The sequence below is a fragment of the Colletotrichum orchidophilum genome, assembly GCF_001831195.1.
Source record: "Colletotrichum orchidophilum strain IMI 309357 chromosome Unknown Scaffold_15.1, whole genome shotgun sequence".
Classification (NCBI taxonomy): domain Eukaryota; kingdom Fungi; phylum Ascomycota; class Sordariomycetes; order Glomerellales; family Glomerellaceae; genus Colletotrichum; species Colletotrichum orchidophilum.
This window is the reverse complement of record NW_019172971.1, coordinates 147,503-166,867: the sequence shown is the minus strand read 5'-3', so window position 1 is coordinate 166,867 and position 19,365 is coordinate 147,503. Positions and strand designations below refer to the sequence as shown.

General features: G+C 54.8%; 7 protein-coding genes across 7 annotated transcripts; 3 read left to right on the top strand and 4 right to left on the bottom strand.

Annotated features, from left to right (window-relative positions):
• Positions 1-35: 35 nt before the first annotated feature.
• On the top strand, positions 36-2,152 carry CORC01_02622 (uncharacterized protein; the record flags this gene model as incomplete). The annotated part of the gene is made up of 6 exons (XM_022614272.1): positions 36-442; positions 521-1,325; positions 1,435-1,560; positions 1,611-1,702; positions 1,781-1,833; positions 1,908-2,152. The coding sequence occupies 6 exons, from the start codon at positions 36-38 to the stop codon at positions 2,150-2,152; spliced, it is 1,728 nt and encodes a 575-aa protein (XP_022479185.1).
• Positions 2,153-2,257: 105 nt separating this feature from the next.
• On the bottom strand, positions 2,258-3,058 carry CORC01_02621 (Asp/Glu/Hydantoin racemase; the record flags this gene model as incomplete). The annotated part of the gene is made up of 1 exon (XM_022614271.1): positions 2,258-3,058. The coding sequence occupies one exon, from the start codon at positions 3,056-3,058 to the stop codon at positions 2,258-2,260; it is 801 nt and encodes a 266-aa protein (XP_022479184.1).
• A 1,084-nt stretch (positions 3,059-4,142) lies between these two features.
• Positions 4,143-5,849, bottom strand: CORC01_02620 (NCS1 nucleoside transporter; the record flags this gene model as incomplete). Its single annotated transcript, XM_022614270.1, has 1 exon — positions 4,143-5,849. The coding sequence occupies one exon, from the start codon at positions 5,847-5,849 to the stop codon at positions 4,143-4,145; it is 1,707 nt and encodes a 568-aa protein (XP_022479183.1).
• Positions 5,850-8,656: 2,807 nt separating this feature from the next.
• Positions 8,657-10,137, top strand: CORC01_02619 (2OG-Fe(II)oxygenase superfamily protein; the record flags this gene model as incomplete). Its single annotated transcript, XM_022614269.1, has 4 exons — positions 8,657-8,881; positions 9,080-9,105; positions 9,215-9,392; positions 9,583-10,137. 4 exons carry the CDS (start codon positions 8,657-8,659, stop codon positions 10,135-10,137), a joined length of 984 nt encoding a protein of 327 aa, XP_022479182.1.
• Positions 10,138-10,494: 357 nt separating this feature from the next.
• Positions 10,495-12,464, bottom strand: CORC01_02618 (benzoate 4-monooxygenase cytochrome P450; the record flags this gene model as incomplete). Its single annotated transcript, XM_022614268.1, has 5 exons — positions 10,495-10,685; positions 10,754-10,855; positions 10,932-11,227; positions 11,302-11,761; positions 11,834-12,464. The coding sequence occupies 5 exons, from the start codon at positions 12,462-12,464 to the stop codon at positions 10,495-10,497; spliced, it is 1,680 nt and encodes a 559-aa protein (XP_022479181.1).
• Positions 12,465-14,413: 1,949 nt separating this feature from the next.
• Positions 14,414-17,263, top strand: CORC01_02617 (uncharacterized protein; the record flags this gene model as incomplete). The annotated part of the gene is made up of 4 exons (XM_022614267.1): positions 14,414-14,492; positions 14,784-15,852; positions 15,978-16,021; positions 16,194-17,263. 4 exons carry the CDS (start codon positions 14,414-14,416, stop codon positions 17,261-17,263), a joined length of 2,262 nt encoding a protein of 753 aa, XP_022479180.1.
• Positions 17,264-17,426: 163 nt separating this feature from the next.
• Positions 17,427-18,961, bottom strand: CORC01_02616 (uncharacterized protein; the record flags this gene model as incomplete). Its single annotated transcript, XM_022614266.1, has 2 exons — positions 17,427-18,674; positions 18,734-18,961. The coding sequence occupies 2 exons, from the start codon at positions 18,959-18,961 to the stop codon at positions 17,427-17,429; spliced, it is 1,476 nt and encodes a 491-aa protein (XP_022479179.1).
• Positions 18,962-19,365: the final 404 nt, after the last annotated feature.

The following is a 19,365-nucleotide window of genomic DNA, read 5'->3' as shown; positions in this document are numbered from 1 at the left end:
GACCCGATTCGACGCGTCCGACGCTCGCTCGAATCATGGGCCAGAACCAGGACGACAGCAATCTGCCAAATGGAGAGAGCAGACGGCACAGCGAGCCCAGCATAAAGCGCCGCCGCATCACAAAGGCCTGCGACTTTTGCCATCGTCGAGGGCGGAAATGCAAGCCCGTGCCCGACGGAGGCGGGGTCGCCTCCGCCAGCCCCGGCGGCACCCCCAGCTGCCTGACCTGCATCGAACACGGCGCGACCTGCACCTGGACCCGTGTCGCAGCCAAGCGAGGCGTCAAATCAAAGACGTCGCCTTCCTCTTCGCTGCACAATAACAAGTCTCATTCGTGCGACGATGCCGATGCCGATAGGTGGTTCTACGATGAGAGCCGCCACGGCAGCCGTACCCTAATCTACCGCCTCATTGTCATCTTTTTCGACACAGTATACCCAGTGTGCGTTCTTCTCACTCCCATCCCTTTCGCTTGGCATCTTGTTCTGTACTACCTTCGATGAGCTAATCCCGGCTGAAGATTTCCATTCTTCGACGAGGTGTCCCTCCACAAGGAATGGGAGGCCACCAGTCTGTCATCTAGCAGGGCTTCATTCGCCCGGCTGATGGCCATTTGCGCATTAAGTTCATGCCACGTCAGAGATGGCGCCTTGTTCAACCCGGATACGCCCTCTTACCTTCGCCCCGAGCATCATGAAGCCTACATGCAGGATGCAGAGAGGGCCATTCCAGAAAGGAACCGTGATATTCGCAGTTCCGAGGCCTTTGAGTATCTCCAGGTTCTCGGCACGTTATCCTTGGCCGCCACCCAGCTCAAGGACGATCCCCTCTTCCACGAATGCATGGGCCGTTATCATACATTAGTAGCTCAGCACACCTTTCATTTCGAAGCCCGCTGGCCCTCGCATCTCACGTATCCCGAGAAGCATGTGAGGCGGCAGTTCTTCTGGTCAATGTACCGCTTGGAGGTTCACGCGGCTCTCATCGACGGCCACGTCGTACGGTGCCCAGAGCTGCAGTGCGCCGTTGCCTATCCGCAGCAAGTCGACGGCCTTGCCGGCATCGTTGACGCGTCCGGGCAGACCGAGAAGACGCGGTTCAGTCATGGCAGCTGGCTCACCGGCTGGAACTACATCACCGATCTGTATCGCGTTCTGGAGCATGTCATTGTCCGAATGCGCAAAGATAGGCTAAAGACGCTCGACAGAGGTCCGATCCAACACGAACCCCTGATGCCAACCATTGACGACATGCTGCATCTGGTTTTGGGAAAGAAGAGCAACCTCCCTGCCTATGCCACACGCGCTTATCCCGCGTCAAAAGATGTAGAGGCAAACCTGTGTGGATTTCAAGTAGCCAATATTGCTTGTACTTTCCAGGTAGGCTCGCTTGGATGCAGGCAAGATGTCCTATTTACTCACTTCTGTTCCGCAGCTTCTCCGAATGGCAGCATTCGCATGCCACAACAAGTTTGAAGATGCTTGCGGCGCTGCGCTTGAGTTGATACAGGAGATCACTCTGGTGCCAGTTGAATACTTGCGGGCAATCGGATACCCCATGGTATGCTCTTCACCTGCTTGGCATGACGATGTGCTGACATTTTCACCCAGCTGCAAGAGTTAGCCGGAGTTGCCCATTTACTTAGCAGCTTCATTGCCCGCCAGTTGGTCGACTGGCAGTACTATAAACTTCGTGAAGTCATGTGAGTGGTGTTCCGTACACTTCCTGTACAAGCTGTCCATACTGAATCGTCAGGACCACCATGGCGACATTTCTCCAGAGTCTCGCACCGTCTCTTCCTTCAGCAAGTCAAGCGGGTGCACGCATCTTTCAGTATATTCACAAATTAGAAGAGATACTTCTTCGGCAGAGTCAAGCAATACCAACAGTGACAGCAGTATCGGCAGTAACGGTAGCCCCAGTCATGCATCAACAGCCTGAGATGGCGAACGACCCGCGGGTCATGGACTTGATGCCTCAGCCACAGCCGCAGCCGCAACCGCACCAAGGGATTCTGGAGCAATACGCGTTACCAAATACTGCATTTTATAATTTTCAGACAGATTTTATTGAGAACATGTGGACAAATGCCTTGAACGACGGAGCGGAGATTGACTGGGCTGGCGCAATTGAGAGCTGGGGGACGACTTGACTCCGTATCGACTCGTGCCTGATTTAACAACATCTATACATGAATACTATACGTTTTCTCAAGGCCATTGGTATCTGATCGTACAAGCCGAGAATTTTTTCGGTCTTACACCACTTGTTCCGCGTTGCCTGCCACTTCCGTGCTTCTCACGGCAATGTTGGTTTTTGTATCGTCCCTCGGAAAAAACGCTGATTCAGTAGACGCCGTTTCCTCGTCACGTCGTCGTGACAGAAAGCGAATCCCTGCCCGGACCCCGTCAATCGTCTTCATGCTAGGCGGAAGAGCAGAGAGTACATCCTCTTCCAACGCAGTCATGCCCGCACATCCCAAGATGATGCTCTCTGCGCCAGCATCAATCAAAGGTTTCGAATAGGCGGCGATACGATGGACGACCACACCCCGATCCAGGCTCTCCAGCTCCAGCGGACTCAACCCCGTCGCCGCGACGCCGGCAGAAAACCGCCCATAGCCGAGATGGTGGACAGACTCCGTCAGCGGCGTCTCCCACGCGGCCGCCGTCGTCACGATGCCGAACTTGCCGCCGTCCGCGGTAGCCTCCTGCAGCGCGGCTTGGAATATCCCCGTGATGGGGATCTCGTCTGACGCGAAGCGTTCGCGGAGGGCGTACACGAGCGGGTGGTCTGAGAAGCAGCAGACCAGGACGGCGTCTGGGCGGTGGGTGGTGATGTGCTCTACGGCGCGGGGGAGAAGTGCGTTGGTTGAGGATATGGCTTGTGCGTGGTTTTCGATGCAGGGGGGACAGTTTTTGAGGTCGCGGCCGTCGATGAATGTGATTTGGAGGGATGGGGTGGAGGGATATATGCGCGTGAGGTCCTCTGTCATGCCTGTTGTTGATATGGGGATGATGCAGAGGAGCGTTGTGGGCTTGTCTGTGGGCGGCGCCATGTTCTTTGTTTCATTTGGTCTCGGTCTCGAAGACAAGGGAGGGGAGTTGACCCGGGTATATCGCAGATTTCTCTATAATAATGAAGCGCATGAATGGGATGAAATTCAAGCTTTTATCAACCTTATTATTGATTCTTATTCGTGAAGAGGCGCGATCGTGAAGGCCTTGATGGAACCGGTTCCAAGGATTCCGCCGTTTTCGGCGGCGATCCAAGCGGAGGGGTTCCGCTGGGGTGGTGCCGCGAGTTCTGGCTTGGATTCAACAGCTCACCCGCTTCTCCCCCCGCCTTTGTGCGTGGTGGACGGTGGAACACGTCCTTTGCTGCTTGTCTCCCGCATCGGCAGTTGGAGATGATCTGCCATGCAGGGCTCGTACAATGTGGAACCCTCTCCCCCCTTGACTCATGTTTTGGGTCATTTTGCCCTCTTGACGGATACAGCATCCACGTTGATGGTGTCTGAGCAGGGGGGTCCCTTTGGAGGTGGATTTTGGCGCCGGGGGACGGGGAGTAGAGGTGGAGAGGCTGCCATGATTCACGAGGGCGAGAAGATGAGCTGGCGCCGTGTGGATGGATTGACGGCTTAGGGCTTGGTGGTGGTGGTTGCTAGGGTTGTTGATAGGAGGGATGGACTCGGCGGGTGAATCAAATAAGTGCGCATGATGGCCACCCACCCTCCTTTTTCCATCTCCTTATCCAGTTGTTGGTGTTTTGAGTTGTGTCTCTCCGGTCTGCGGTGAAGCCACCACCAGCGACGCTAGGAAGACTTGCAGAGCAACCAGCACGTGTAGCAAGGATGTTACTTCCATCTTCCATGTATCTGGTCTTGATGGGCCAAGGGGAACATGCACATTTGGCCAACGGCAGACTACTGCTTTGTCACCTTGACGAACATGTCACATTTCACACTCCTCGCATTTGAAGATCATGACAGGTCTGATAGTAAGTGATTAATGCCATTCTAGCATATTCTATCTGAGAAGACTGTGCCCAAAGACAAGGTAATCCGCGCGCTAAAATAGGGAAAAAAGGCAAGAGCTGGCTCGTTGAAAACATCATTACACACCATTCCACAGACCGATCCTTCACACGCTCTTCTCGTCGGGCGCCTCGCGGATCTTGGTGGTGGAACCATGCCCCTCCGCAGACACCTTGGACGACGACGACGGGAGCTGCTCACCGTCGAGCACCGGCCCCTCGGCCGGCCCAAACGTACCAAAGTAGTCCGCATCGTCGACGGCGTGAGCATCCCGGATCGGGAACGCAAGGTGCAGCAGACAATACGAAGCCACGGCCAGGGCACACCCCAACGGCCAGGCGAGGTAATACAGGTGCGACCAGCCCGCCTTTTCGACGGCGGGATCCTGCACCCGCTGCACGAAGCCCGGCAGCAGGGAAAAGGTGCCCACGATCCACGAGACGCCCGCCCGCCAGTTGACGCCGCCGCGGTACCAGTACACGCTCAGGCGGCTCGCCTCGTACAGGTGCGTCAGCTTGAGGCGGCGGGCGCGGACGAGGTAGTAGTCTGCAAACATGACGCCCGTCATGGAGCCCAGGAAGACGCCGTAGCCGCCCATGACGGTGAGGAACTTGCTGGCGCCGTTGAGGAGCTGCCACGGCTGCATGATGAAGGCGACGGCGGCGGTGAGGTAGCCGCCGCGGCGGAGGTTGAAGTAGCGCGGCAGCAGGGCGGCGAGGTCGATGCCGTTGGAGAGGGCGTTTTCTGCGACGGCGATGCCGAACTGGGCAAAGATGAAGGCGAGGCTGGCAAAGAAGACGGCGGCGCGGGCGCCGGCGCTGTTGTCGTAGTGGGCTTGGAGGGCGTCGAGGAAGCGGTAGGGTTCCCAGACGAGGGTGCCCTGGGTCTTTGGGAAGAGCTGGGCGGCGCACGAGGTGCAGATGATGCCGACGAGGGCGACGAGGATGGTGTTGAGGGGCACGAAGACGAGCTGGGAGGCGAGCTGGTCGCGGGGCCGGCGGGCGAAGCGGGTGAAGTCGGACTGGCTAAAGATGTGGGTGCTGATGCCGCCAATGTTTGTGCAGATGCCGAGGGCGAGCATCCAGCCCAGGTGGGCGCCGGTGGCTTGCTGGACGCCGGCCGTGGCGGTGATGTCGTGGAGCATCGGGCCGGCGCCGCGGGCCGTGGCGAGGCACCAGATGAGGAGGACGAAGACGGTGGGGATGACGGTGGCGGCGGCGATGGCAAAGGGGATGTGGTAGCGTTCCGGGCGGATGTAGATGAGGGGCAGGCAGAGGAGGGAGAAGAGGAGGAAGCCGACAAAGTCGGCGACGGTCATTGTGCCGTTGGCGAGGGGGGTGTCGAGGTTGTTGAAGGAGGGGGCCATGGAGGCGATGAAGGTGCGGACGCACTGCCCGCCCCAGTAGACTTGGGTAGAGTACCAGATAAAGGACAGGAGGATGCGCTGGACGAGGGGGAAGAGGGCGCCGCGCATGCCCCACGAGGCCTTTTGCAGGATGGAGAAGCCAATGTGCCACTTTGCGCCGGGTCCGCCGGCGAGGACGCAGATGAGGCCGACGAGGCAGTGGCCGATGATGACGGTCAGCATGGCCTGCCAGACGTTGAGGCCGAGGGCGATGAGGGAGGAGCCCGTGGTCCAGCCGCCAATGTTGAAGGAGCCCGTGACGACCCAGAGGCCGATGAACTGCCAGGGTCCGTAGGTGCGGCGGGAGGGCGGTAGGGGTCTGGTGTCGCGGTTCATGTAGGCCGTCGTTGCCACGTCCGTCTCGCGCGGGACTTGGACGCGGCGGAGGAGGGCCGCTGCCGCCGTCATCTTGGGGGCGGCGGGCGGGATCGGCGCCGGGAAGGGAGGGGGACGGGGTTTAGCCCGACACAAGGCCGCGGGGGGTGCCTCTTATCTTGTGTTTGTGACTCGTATGGATGGAGAGACCGGCACTTGGTGCTGGTCCTCCTAGTTACTCCCGCTGCTGAGCGGTTGGTGCGAGGTGCCGGTGGTGTCGACTTGAGGAATGTGGTGATGGACACTCGACGCCGGTCTGTGGACTACTGCGGTGTATGCCCACCCGTTTTAGCGAGGGGACGGGTCCAAGGTGCGTGAATGTGGAGGATGAGGGGGAGCCGCTCAAGAGGGAACGGGATGGGATGAGGGCAGCACAGGTATGGGGAGGCCACCTCTTCAATGAGATATGAGACGATGTGAGGGCGAAGCGGTAGAGATCTTGAAAGGGGAGACGGGGGGGGGGAGGAAGAGCGCTAGACCAGGCCGTAAGCGGACCGGACGATTCTGAAGTGGCTTTTTTTCTCTTTTAGCGTTTAGCTTGTCAGAGTTTCGTACGAAAAGCTTAGCAGCGTCGCACAGATCGTGGAGTGTTCAAGGACAAGTAGCGTCGCGGAACGAATCGTGGAAGGGGGCCCGAAAGGTTAAAAAGTAGGAGGGGAGGGGATGGAGGCAAATGGGCACGTCAAGGACACAAGTGTGGTGGAGATCTGGATGTCCCTCCCAGATATTTGTATCTCGAGCGTTCCCTTTCCATGATTACGGGATTTCATAGTACCGGGAGTCTGGATCTGGAGAATCGGAACTATAGCTGCATGTTGAGCCGCGGAATTGTCCCGAGGAAGGGTCTGGTATGGACGGGCGAGACAGGAATCTATCCCAGAGGCGTGGTTTACAAACGGGCCACCGATAGGACCCGACTGACAGGGGAAAAGAAATAGAAAAGGGAAAATGGTCTTACTGCGTAGGGAATTTCGTACATGATGGGTGGTGCTGCTTGGCTGACAAAGTGCAGGGTCAGCTTACCGATAGCCGGGGTTCAATGGCGAACGCTCCAGTCGAAGCAAGATATCAATCAGCACGTAGTCTAGCGGGACTTTGAGCTGACGGAGGCTACGGAATACGGATAGATTCCGGGACATGGTTCGTAGAAGCTAGAGAAGCGCCATGTAGTGTAGTAAGCTGAGTGTCCAGGTTCCGCTAGGACAACTCCACGTTTGGTATCGTGCAATTTGAGGAGCCCGTCCCTCTGGACCCCTTTCTCGTGGGATGCGCGGTCAATTTCACGATCCACGACGGGCCCGCGACCCTCTCCACTGCCATGCAGAGCCTGCAGCGGTGACGATGAACCCGGCCCCAAGTGTGGATAGGGCAGAAGGGTGCGGACCAGGCTCTCGGTAGGGAGGGGGGGATCGAGATGGGCAAGGGTCTTTAGGTTCTGGCTCACACCGGGGGTCTGTTTCTACTTCGTGTTGGGTCTTGGAAGGGATTTGTTTGCTCTTCAATCTCGCTTACCATGTTGGAGCAGGACGGACCAAGGCGGACCAATTACAGGAGGCATCGAAGACAGGGTCGCCGACTTGGTTCCCTCACAGATTCTAGTCTTCAAACTCAGTCCAGGTTGCGTGGTTGCATGTTTGCTCCTCCACCGTTGCCATCGCCTCGCCAGATATCGACTGCATACCTACATGTTTACTCTGAACAGATACCAGTCAGGGTTCATCCCACGGCGCGTATGCCGCAAACACGTCCTCGCAAGGAAACAGGACAGTTGAAGAGGGGCTATTGCATTCAGCATTCTACAGCTCTACAGCTCAACAGCCACTGTCTCGCAGTTCTCGGCCGCAGTTCAAGTGGCTCGGGGTTGGCAACGAACCGCGATTGGCTCGAGCAAGACCGTCGCCCGCCCATGATAGACCCCCTCTTTGAGTTGGTGACTAGGTAAGGTACTTTGACGGCTTCAGTCGATCGATCAGAAGCTTCTGATTCTTCCTTCTCCGCATTCTGTCTCGTCCATTCTGCGGAGACTTCCTCTGCATGGGAATCGGATGGTCATGGGGCCACGCGGGCACTGCCGTTTCCTCGCCACACCTACCGATCACCAACCACGGCCGTACCCCCCGGAACCCCCCCGTTCATCTTCCGAAGACAATTAACCCGGTTTAGGGTCGCGTCTGGCGTCTAGCCGTCCGTCACATCTCTTCCTCTCTGTTAGCCCCCTCCCCCTCCCCTCGAGACCTCAAGACCCTGAGACTCGGGCAGCCCACGTGCTCCGTTGCGGGTCTGATGGGCAAAATGCAAAGGCAAATGGGCGGGCACACTCTGTCCCCGTCCCGTTTGGAATAGACAATCTGCCGCTGTTTCTTCCATTCTGCAGCTTTACCCGCCTCCGAGACCCGGAACCCCGATTCCCCACGAGGTTATCTCAAGGTCGGTCCGTTGGAAGAGGGGTTCAAGTGCCTAATAAGAGAGAGGGAAAAGCAATCCAGAGTGCTACTTAACTCGAGGAGCTTGGACATTTCTTTGCCGCTTTGAAGTGGCGTCCCCAGCCGCATGCATCGTTATCATTGTCCTTTTACATACTTTACTACCCGCGCTTCTTTGCCTCTGTGGGCACAATTCGGATCGGACGAAAATTCGAGCCTTATTACGCGCGATAGTACAAGAACCCGATTATTTGCTTATTGTGTCAATCATTATCCACTTCTGAACCCCCCGTGTATTCTTTACTCTTTGTTCTAGAAGCAAGAAAGAGGTTGCCATCAGCCCTCCCGTTCCCCCGTCTCCCCCCCTGGCCCGGTTTGCGCATCTGCGCGGTGCGCCAAACCAACCCCCTGCCAACCATGACTGCGGCCACGGCGCTACCAGTCATTGACTTGCGCTCATTCGACTCGCTCGAGGACTTGGCAGCCGACCTCATGCGCGTCGGCAAAGATCCTGGTTTCTTCTACGTCGTTGGACATGAGCTGCGCGACGACGTTGCAGCCGACATGTTTGCTGTTGCCGAGACGTTCTTCAGCTCACCCCTTGAAGAGAAAGTGGCGTATGCCAACGGCAGCGGCGATTTGGTGAGTGACTTGTTTTTCTCCTTTTCTTCTTTCTTGCATCTCGCCCAACCCGTCTTTTCCCCTTCCTTCCCCGTTTCCTCTCTTCTGCGTCCAACGGAGAATGAGAGGGGCGTGGAATCTTCATCATCTTTGTTGGATGACGGGGGATCGGCGATCAGGATAATTGCGGTGCTGACTGCGTGGTTTGATCTCGCTTAGGGTTACACCGGAATGAGAGAAGAAACGTACGTTTTGCCCCCAGCCCGAAAATACCTTGCTCATGTCCTCCCCATTTCGTTGGTAAAAGATTGTGACATTCCCGCTAAGACGTTGATGTTTGTGTGGATGAACCAGTCTTTCTGGAGCAGGGCCGGGCGATGTAAAAGAGTCGTTTTATCTATCAGACCCCGGATATACGACGCAGCTGCTTCCAGCCGAGTTGGAGTCCCATCGAGAGACAATGGCGGACTTCTTTGCGAGTTGCGATAGTCTTGCAAAGACTCTTTTGGAAGGGCTTGCCGTTGGTTTAGGCGTGAGTGCTGCACCTGACTTGCATGAGATTCATCCATCCTGCAAGGATTCAAACAATTGAGGAAACTCAAACAAATGTGGGTGTGATTTCAACTAAAACCATTTTCCAGATGCCAAAAGACTTTCTATCAAAAGCCCATACTGGCGAAAGTTGTCGTATGCGTCTCATAAACTACCCCCCGGTATCCCAGGTCTCATCATCCACCACCACCACCACCACCTCTTCCTCCCCAGTTGACACCCCCACCTCCCACGCGGAGGATATCCGAGCGGGCGCCCACTCCGACTACGGCTCGCTCACCCTCCTTTTCCGCCAGCCCTCGGACCAGGGCGGGCTGCAAGTCCTACGAGGAACAGACGGCGCCGCCGCCGCCGCATGGGCCGATGTGCCCTGCCTCTCCGACGCCGTCGTCGTCAACATTGGCGACGCCCTCGAGTTCTGGACCGCGGGACGGCTGCGGTCCACGGTGCACAGAGTCGCGTTCCCCCGGTCTGCGAGCGAGAATGTGGCGAGGTTGAGTATACCCGTCTTCATCCAGCCTGACCGGCATGTGGTGCTGGCGCCGATCAAGGCGTGGCGGCGGGACGGCGGTGGGCTGCTGCAGGCGGCCGATGACCAGAGGGATGGGGAGGCTGAGGCCGAGTTTTTGGAGGTTTTGAGGAGAAAGGGGTACGAGAGTGCTGAGCCTGTTACGAGTCGGGAGCATTTGGAAAGGCGGATACGAGCTACGTACGGCAAGGTTTGATGGACGTTATTTCCTTCGGATTCATTGGGCGATGTTGGCGCGCATGGCATGAAAGCGGGCATATTTCTCTTTCGACACGTCTCGTTACTACTCCAAGTTGGAAACTCTCTTGGCAGCTGGCTAGTGTACGTTGCAAAGATGTGTACATACTTACATGGGCGGCACTGGTTGGTGTACACCAAGGAAATGTACGAGAGGAAATAGCACATCTCTATATCCCTCATCTCGCTAGCCATGCACATAACATTGGCATGGCTGCGGAGTATCACAGTCCTTATTTCCCCTATTTCCCTTGGCCAAAGATATTCTGCAGAACAAGATGAAGATGATACACTTTCGCCGAAGCACCCCCCACGCTTACGATTTTCTCGGCGAGAATACCACATTGAGCGGAGCGACGGTTAGGGTACCCGTGTCCTTGTTGCCCTCCAGAAAGCTCTCCACTGTCTGCCCCTGTGCGTATCTCAGGTTGTATTTGTGTACGATGGCGCTGGTCACAAATCGCGTCTCCAGGAGACCAAGCTGCTTGCCAATACACACGTCGTGTCCTGTCGGGTGGGAAGATATGGTCAGTAAAAGATTTCAAGGGCTTCGCGTCAGGTAGCTGGCGACCTACCGGTTGAGAATGGCACGTAGACTGCGGCGTTCTTGACGAGTTCCGGCCGGTCGATCCATCTCTCGGGGATGAAATCGTCTGGTCTGTCAAAAAACCTAGGGTCTATCAGGTGGAACAATGTCACGTCAGTAGACCACCTCGGACCATAACTTATGAATAGCTTCACAAGCAGACCTACCTCTGTACTGCGTGTATGATGGTACAAACACAATGGTATCCCCAGGAAGCCAGACGTCGTCGACCTGGAGTCCCTCGGGCGGCGTCATCCTTTGGACGCCCGAAGGCACAGGCGGGTGCAGACGCAGCGATTCGTCGATACAAGCCTGGAGGTATCGCAACTTGGAAAGGGGAGCGTGCTCAGGCTTGTCGTGTTCCCTAAAGTACTCATCTAGTTCTTCCTGGAGCTTGCTGTATTCTCTCGGATGGCGTGCTAGCTCCATGAAAAGACATGACAGGACAGCTGCTACCGTGTCGCTAAACATCGTCGTGGCGAGTCAGTACCCTAGCGCCAGGTGTGAAGGGTGATCTATCATTTCAAGTATATTTACCTTCCAGCAACTGTAATCAAGATACAGTCTCCGTACAAGTTGAGCATATCCTGAAAGGAGTGGTCCGCCTTGGCCTCGTGATCTTCTAGCACCCACGTGAAGATGTCGGGACTCTCGGGCTTGTTTTGGATGCGCTGCTGCACCTGGCCCGAGATCCACGTCTTGAACTTCTTCACGCCGGCGTTCCAGATCGCCGTCTTGCGATACAGCGGTAGAGCCCACATGGCGTGCGTGAACCGCCCGACGGCCATGGTCTCGTCGTGCAGCGAGTTCATGTAAAAGTGCGCGACGCCGTCCTCGAGCATGCGGAACCCGTGGCCGAGGGAGAACTCGCCCATGACGTCGAAGCTGTAAAAGTTGAACCAGAGCGACGCGTTGAATCTCGTGCCGGCGCTGGCTTGGATGCCGGCGAGGAGTTGGTCGGTGTACTTGAGGACGCGGGGTTCGTAGTCGCGAAGTGCTGCGTTTTTATCCACCCATCAGTCTACTACACCCGCAGTTACGTGGTGGCAAGACTTTGGAGAGTGCTTACCTTTCGAGGTGAAGCCGTATTCCCATGCTTTCCGCCGCCTCGAATGCGCCTCTTTATCACGAACCATCTGCATAGAGACCATAGGATGAAGCAGGTTATACCACGGGCCCTTCATGCAATCCGTGTCCAAGAAAATGGCGTTGATGGCGCCGGGCTTGTTGATTGAGAGCTCCGTCGGGCCAACCCGCACGATGTCGCCGTACTTCTCATGCAGTTTTCTCACATCTTCGTGGAGATGCATTCGGTTCCAGATCTTGAACGTCACGTAGAGGTTCGTGAACTTGGCGAGGAACGGACCAGGGAATCGGCGTAGCCGGTGGAACAGACCTCGATAGAGCAGGATGCTCGTGTAGATGCCCGCTATAAGCGAAGAGAACAGGATCCCCGCAGCTTTAGCAACTTGAGCGAAGCCGGCCGCTTCCATCGGTGATATAGAAACCACGGGCGCGAGGAACGGCGCGGCCACGGCCGCTCCCACAGTCGCTGCGTAAGCGAGCGTGAAGTTTGTGACGATGCGCTGTGCCGAGAGGTCCCATTCGCCGAGCCGGAAGACGAAGAGATGGAGTACAACTCCTACGAGAAAGGACAGCCCGCAGGCTTCTGGGGTTTTCAAAACGTCGCTTGCATTCATTTTTGAAGCGATTACAATTAGCTCGCTAGACAAGTTTGATGGTTTCGAAATCTTGGAGGCATGGTGTAAACTAGGCGCGGCTTATTTCATAAAGCACTGCGGGATTCATCTGAAGTCAATAGTATCAGTAACCTAAAGCTGGCAGAATACCGTACTTCCCGTCGTACTTCCCCATCCGTGATAAAACTCTACAGCTTCCTACAAGAGGGATTCTTCGGTCAAGGAGGGACGACGAAAGGCACGGGTCTAATCTTACAGTATCAACATGTCACACAGAAGTCTCAGCTGAAGTTCGCAGTAAGCGTGTATTGTTTCGCTCAGAAACACCGAATACGTTCGACAAACTATCTGCGTCATGTGGTCACGGACATCCGCATTCCGGCTGGTTTGTTAGTCGGAGCTCCGGGGCGAATGTCACAACTGCTCTGGAAATGACGTTCAGAATAACAACGAGGGCAGTCAGAATGAAGACGACATCTTCGCCATAGTCTATGCAAGGTGGATCCAGATAAGAGTAAAGAGTCCAAATAATGCTAGCTGTGCCTTGTTGTAATCAAAAACCAGACCAAGCTTGCCTTGGAAAACAAGGGGTTCCAAAGTCAAAAGTTATTAGCACCATCTCCACCACAACTATCACGACTGCCAAAATGTAGAGGTCCATCCAGGATTCGAACCTGGGCTTACGGAAGGAACTGACTTCAAGATCAGAATCCGACGTCCTAACCAACTAGACTAATAGACCAATTCAACTGGAATTTCTTCCTTGACGTCGGCAGTGCGACAGGACGATTATGTGGGCTGGTAGTGGGCGGTTTGAAGCCCTCGTGTGGATACTAGATGCGAGAGTTGGACACCCACGACCCGCAACCGACCACATCAGTTCTCGGAGGTGAGTTGATCTCGGTCATTGCTGCAAATCGACTAAGTGAAGGGTCTTGGTATATGAGGTTCCTAGATGGCTGAACTTTTGGGATGAGTAGACTTCCAAGGCAAAGCTTCACAGACTTTAACAAAGCCTCTCCCACATGGAAATCCCTGCGATTACGGCTCCGCCCGTCGGTCATCAATGATACGCAGAATCTCGGAAGCAAGTCGGGTTGAGCTCTTTGAAGACCCAGTAGCGGTGTCCCCCAGTCTGAATCTAAGAAAAAAGAGATACGCAAACCCGGAGTATATGACTGGAATATATCGCGCACCAGTGCGAATCCACTAGAATGTCACCGAGCATGCAGCAGAGATAGGGCGGACGGGGTTGCTGCCTAAACGGATATGAAGTGAGGGGTATTAGTGTGTGAGGCTCTTCAACAAAATTTGTTGACATCGAAACGACATCGACAATATCTGAGCCTTTTCCTTTCTAACTGCCTGTTGAATCGACAGTCTAGCCAGACTAAATCAAGTCAACAGTATCCTCCGTTCCCGCTCAAGGTCCTCGGGTCGTAAGTTGACACAGTCTAGCTACACACTCCCATATCCAGACTGAGTACTCCTGCTTACCGGCTTACAGTATTTTTCCAACATTGCCAGGGGCTTGACAGAGCTCGTTTATGAAATTAAAGCAGAAAGGCTACTGAATACTCGGTGCAATTGCCTGTCTGTCCAAGTCAGAAATGCCGGCCTTAACCGGCAGATCGAGGTTATGTGCTAAATGCCAGGCAATCGTGTTGCCCGCACATCTGTATGACACCAGCTGGTTGCACATCATTCGCCTAGCCGATACTTTGGAATCGAGAAGCAGCTGTAGTCTTTGTATGATAGCGCATAGAGCGTTTGGCTCCATAGCAACCAGGGGAAGTGAAGGATGCTCGAGCAGCATCGTAATCGAGCTCGTGGAACGGCTAGATGAAGCAAAAGGCCAATCTAAAAAGAATCTGCCAAAGCGATTGAATTTGAGAGATTATGACCAGTACTTTTTGCGCCTTTCGAACTCGGTTGACGCACCCAGGGCGATGCTGGCGGAGCGAGAGTTGCAAGCGGAAGAAACGCAGACGTCGCAGAATGTAACTTACAAGCTTTTGGATGAGAACAGTGAGTCAACTGCGACTACCCTGGTACACAGTATCTGGATTCATTCATCAATTACAGACAGATTGGTGTTTTATCAATGGAAAGGGGCTCAAAAAGAGGTCCTGGAATGCGAAAAGAATCATTCCTGCTTCACTGTTGAAGACGTGGAACTTCCGACGCGCCTTGTCAACCTGAGCAACTACACCAACAATTTAATCACGATTATGACGACCGCTGAGTTGAAGAAAGGCAATAAATACGCAGCCTTGTCGTATTGCTGGGGTAGATCAAATACTTTCACAACCACTTCAGCGACACTAGCCGACCGGCAGCAAGGATTCTCTCCGTCGGAGCTACCCCGGAGTCTGCAGGATGCCCTTCGAGTCGCGCATGATCTCAGCATTCGATACATCTGGATCGACGCACTTTGCATCATCCAGGGCTCAGAAGAAGATTGGCTGCATGAGTCGGCCAGAATGGCCAGCATCTACAAGAACGCCTTCATCACAATAGTCGCAGCAAATGCCCCGGACACCAGCCATGGCTTCTTCTCCATGGCCGAGCATCCATGTCAGCTTCCAGTCGAACCCTCACACGAGGAGCATCAAACGAGATTCGTCACCGTAGATACTGCAGTTCCCTTCAAAGATGAGCCAACTAATCGCCGGGCCTGGACTCTCCAAGAATGGGAATTGGCTCGCCGCCGGCTGGTCTTTACTTCCTCTGGTATACATTACATTTGTCCACAACATATGCTCGATAAGGGGAAGAATAAGCCTTTCGGCGCCATGTATGCCCCTCACCTCGAAGTAAACTCGAATTGGGGCGGCCTTGTGCAGAATTATACGTCTCGAAGCCTCACCAATCCGCAAGACAAACTGTCCGCCATAGAAGGAATGGCTCAGACTTTTGTCCTACTCACAAAGGGTGAGAACGGTCGCTGCTTGGCGGGTCTATGGGAGAAGCAGCTAGAGAAGAGTCTGCTCTGGCGGCAAGGGGGAATCGCAAATGCTTTCTTCCCCGAGTCTCACAACACTCGGCCAGATGATTGGATAGCGCCATCGTGGTCATGGGCATCCATCAAAGGATCCGTCGATTTCACTCTTGGGACGTCTGGGACAAGCCTTGTGGAGATCATCGGTGCCGAAACCACGTTGGCGTCACCTGATAATCCTTACGGGAGAATTGTTTCGGGGTCTTTGACAATCTCAGGTCCATGTATGGCTATTGAAGTTGTGGACGGCGCAAAATTCAGCCGGAGAAGAGAATCTGACGGGTCTAGATGGTTCAAGCTCAGGGGCAAAAAGGTCGGATACCTGTATCTTGATGCCGACGCCAACATCCAGGAGCAGCATGAGGCGTTGGAGAACCAAGGAGAGTTGTATTTCCTTGCGTTTAGGACCTCACCTAATGAACAAAAAGGGGGCGAGATCATTTGCGGGCTAGTGTTGGTGGAAAGATCACCAGCGGTGTTCTCTCGGATTGGTGCTTTTCTCAAATCGACAGAGTCGCCATGGTTCGAAAGGGCAGAGAAACGAGAGTTGATAATTGTCTAATGTTGTCGAGAAGAATACCCTCTCTCATAAGGGGACACAATCTATCAGTTACAGTGAATACAAATCGCGTCAGTCAATGAAGTGATTAATAATTCCTGGGTCGTTGGTGTCCGAAATCGAGTTCCCGCTAGCTCAAGAACCGCCCGGCGATAACCGTCTCCACGAGGCCGAAAATTAACCGAGGCGAACACCGGGCCGGGCCGATCATTCACATCTCAACTCTCACAACTCAACGTCGTATCTGAAGAAGTTGCAATCGTGACTATCCTATCTTTTAATTCTCTACACTTTGACTTTCAAGCACATCACTTCGAAGCGCTGTATAACGTCACTTCGCCGCAGCGGCAGTCTGCGTTCACAATGGTCGCCCCAGCAGACGGCAAGACATCGCCGCTGCTCTCACTCGCCGCGGGAGGCATCGCCGGCGGTGTGGAAGCCGCATGCACGTACCCCTTCGAATTCGCCAAGACGAGAGTCCAACTCTACGGACACCAGAAAGGCACGCGGAATCCCTTTGCGATTGTTCTGCGCGTTGCGCGCGATGAAGGGTTGCCGGCGCTGTACAAGGGATGCAGCACCATGATCGTGGGGTCCGTCGGGAAAGACGCGGTGCGGTTCCTCGCGTTCGACAGCATTCGCTCCGTGTTTGAGGACAAGAAGACGCATACACTCGGTCCCATGCAGAGTATTGCGTCGGGCATGGTGGCTGGGATCGTCAGCAGCACAGTCATTGTCACGCCGAGCGAGCGCATCAAGACGGCCCTCATTGACGATGCCAAGACGACGCGGCGGTTCAAGGGCGCGGTAGATTGCATTGCGACATTGACGCGAGAGCAGGGAGTCTTGAAGGCTCTTTGGCGCGGCTACATCACAACGACGCTGAAACAGATCGGCACCACGGGATTTCGCCTGGGAAGCTACAGTATTATCAAGGACTTTGAGCGTAGCAAGGGGATTAGTCCCGAGGGGCCGGTCATGAGCTTCGCCAATGGCGCGCTTGCTGGAACCGTCACCACTGTGGCGACGCAACCGTTTGATACCGTCAAAACCAAGGCTCAACAGGCCAAGGCCGTGGGCACAATGGAGTCCTTCCGAGCCATCATGGCCGAGGATGGAGTCAAGGGCCTTTGGAGAGGAACGGTAATGAGGCTGGGACGAACTGTCTTGGCCGGTGGCATCCTTTTCACGGCTAATGAGCAAGCATTGAAGGGACTGAAGTTACTGTTGAGCAAATGATATTGTAAACGAATGTGAAAGAAACGCGAAACGCGACACCACAGGTAGACCGTAGACATGACGACCCCTCGGCAAGCTAGCTACTTACTTATCCAGATATAGACAGGAGATAGACCGACGGCGCTGATGAAGTGCACGTACAACGAGGCAGATAACCTGACCTTCACAAAGTGGCCTCTTCCGCCAAAGTTTCTGCGATTTTGTCCCAAAGACCTGCTCGCAAAGCGCCACCCCACCAAACGTTGCCGTCCAAGTCCCTGCCAGCGACAAGACCCGCGAGTCTGAGAGGGAACCCGCTCACATGGCTGGCGTTGAGAATGAGCGAGGGTCTGCCGAGTTTGTGCGGTTGAGCCTTGGAAGTCTCTCCAGCTTTCAATACGGCGGCAGAGAAATCCGTTTCAAAAAACCTGGCCTTGCTCCAGTTTGAGAGTAGGATTAGATGCATGTCCTTGTCACCAAAAAAAGCTATGGAGTGCTCCTTCTCGAGAGCTTTGCGGGCTTCAAGTTGTGCCCTTGTACCTTGCTCTTGGATCGATCGTCGAACCGCGGCAGCCGTGTAGCTGAGTGGCTTCGTCTGGAGGTCTTTGGCGGTGACGCGGGCCATGACTATTGACGTGGCGTTTGAGATGAATGCTGTGTCCGCCGGCAGATGATCCTGAGCGAGTGCAGGACGGAGGTTGATGACGTTTCCGAGGGCAACTGTTCTGTCGGAGCCTTTGGGCAGATGTTGCGACCACAGCCGGCCGATGTAGGCCGTAAGAACGTCACCCTCGCTGGCGAACAGCTTGTCTGAGCCGGTGCTCTCTGCTCTCAACTCTTGGTTTGCCTGTGACTTGAGGGCTTTGATATCTGCTGCTGGTATACAAGCAATGCGGCCTTCTATGCCGGGATAACGGATTATTTCCCAAATATATCCTAGGCCGAATCGAATCAGTCCCCAGGTTGAAAGTCGCTCATCGGCCATCACAAAGGGCTCCGTAGGGTTCTTGCCCAGCTCGGCCAGGGGATCTATGTCGAACCCATGAAAAGGTTTGACGTCAATGTCGCGACCCTCAAGGATGGCAATCCATGCAGTCAGAAGCTCATGCCTCCCCATCCCGTCGAAGAAGGTGTGCAACCATGTCAGACTGACAAGCGTCGCGTCATCGAATGATACGATATGCAGGCTCAGCTGAGGCTCGTCGCGATAGATGTAGTCCTGCAAAGACCTGGGCCCATCTGGCCTTCGCATCAATTCTTGGAACTCTTCCGGAGGAGTCCCTGCCACTGCTGGTCTTGAAGTTGCTTTCGGCAGCCGCGAAGCGAGCGGGTGTTCCTCGATGCTACAATTGTACTTCTTGTGCGAATACGCAACAGATGGTCTTTTCAGATCGTATTGCTCAGGGACATGATACTCGAGCTTATTATGAGACTACCGCGCCTGTCAGCGGATAATTTGGAATGGAGCTAGGAAAAGGTGCTGAAGCTTACGTTCAATCTCAGCCTGGCACCGAGCTTTCGCCATCCCTCACGGTCTAGCAGCTTCGTAAGTGACGAGTGCAGTCTTTCCGGGTCCAACACATCGTCAAAACGCATCATGAAGGCCATCGCTATGGCTCTGTTGAAGACATTGTCATCATTAGCATTCAAGGGAATGACAGTGTCCGTAGCTACTGTTGCTGGTGCCTTGGGCTTGACTCTCGAGAACCAGCTGCCCATCTTGACGAGTATTGACGATTCAAGAGACCAGAATCACATTCTGAACAAGATCTGAATAGGGCGAAATGATCCTCATATTTACAGCTGTTTGGAAAGTACATGTAAGCAAGGGCTGAGCAATCAGTATTTGTTTTATCTCCTTGGCCTGCATGAAGGCGGTTGGAACGGGAGACCTCTGTACTTCCAGACCTCTGGCACAGACTTACAGTCTTGTTAGTTCAGCACCTACATCCGCATTTCTGCAATCTTGAAGAGCTGGCGGCCGACCTTGCTGTTTTGGGCTGCTGCCCGCATCGTATCTACCTGTCGGTTGGAGCCCGCTAGCCCGGGTGAAGGTCGTTTCCATTGTCGAAAGGGCACATGCATTCATGAATGTATGTGCGAACGCCACCTAGAGTCCAGAG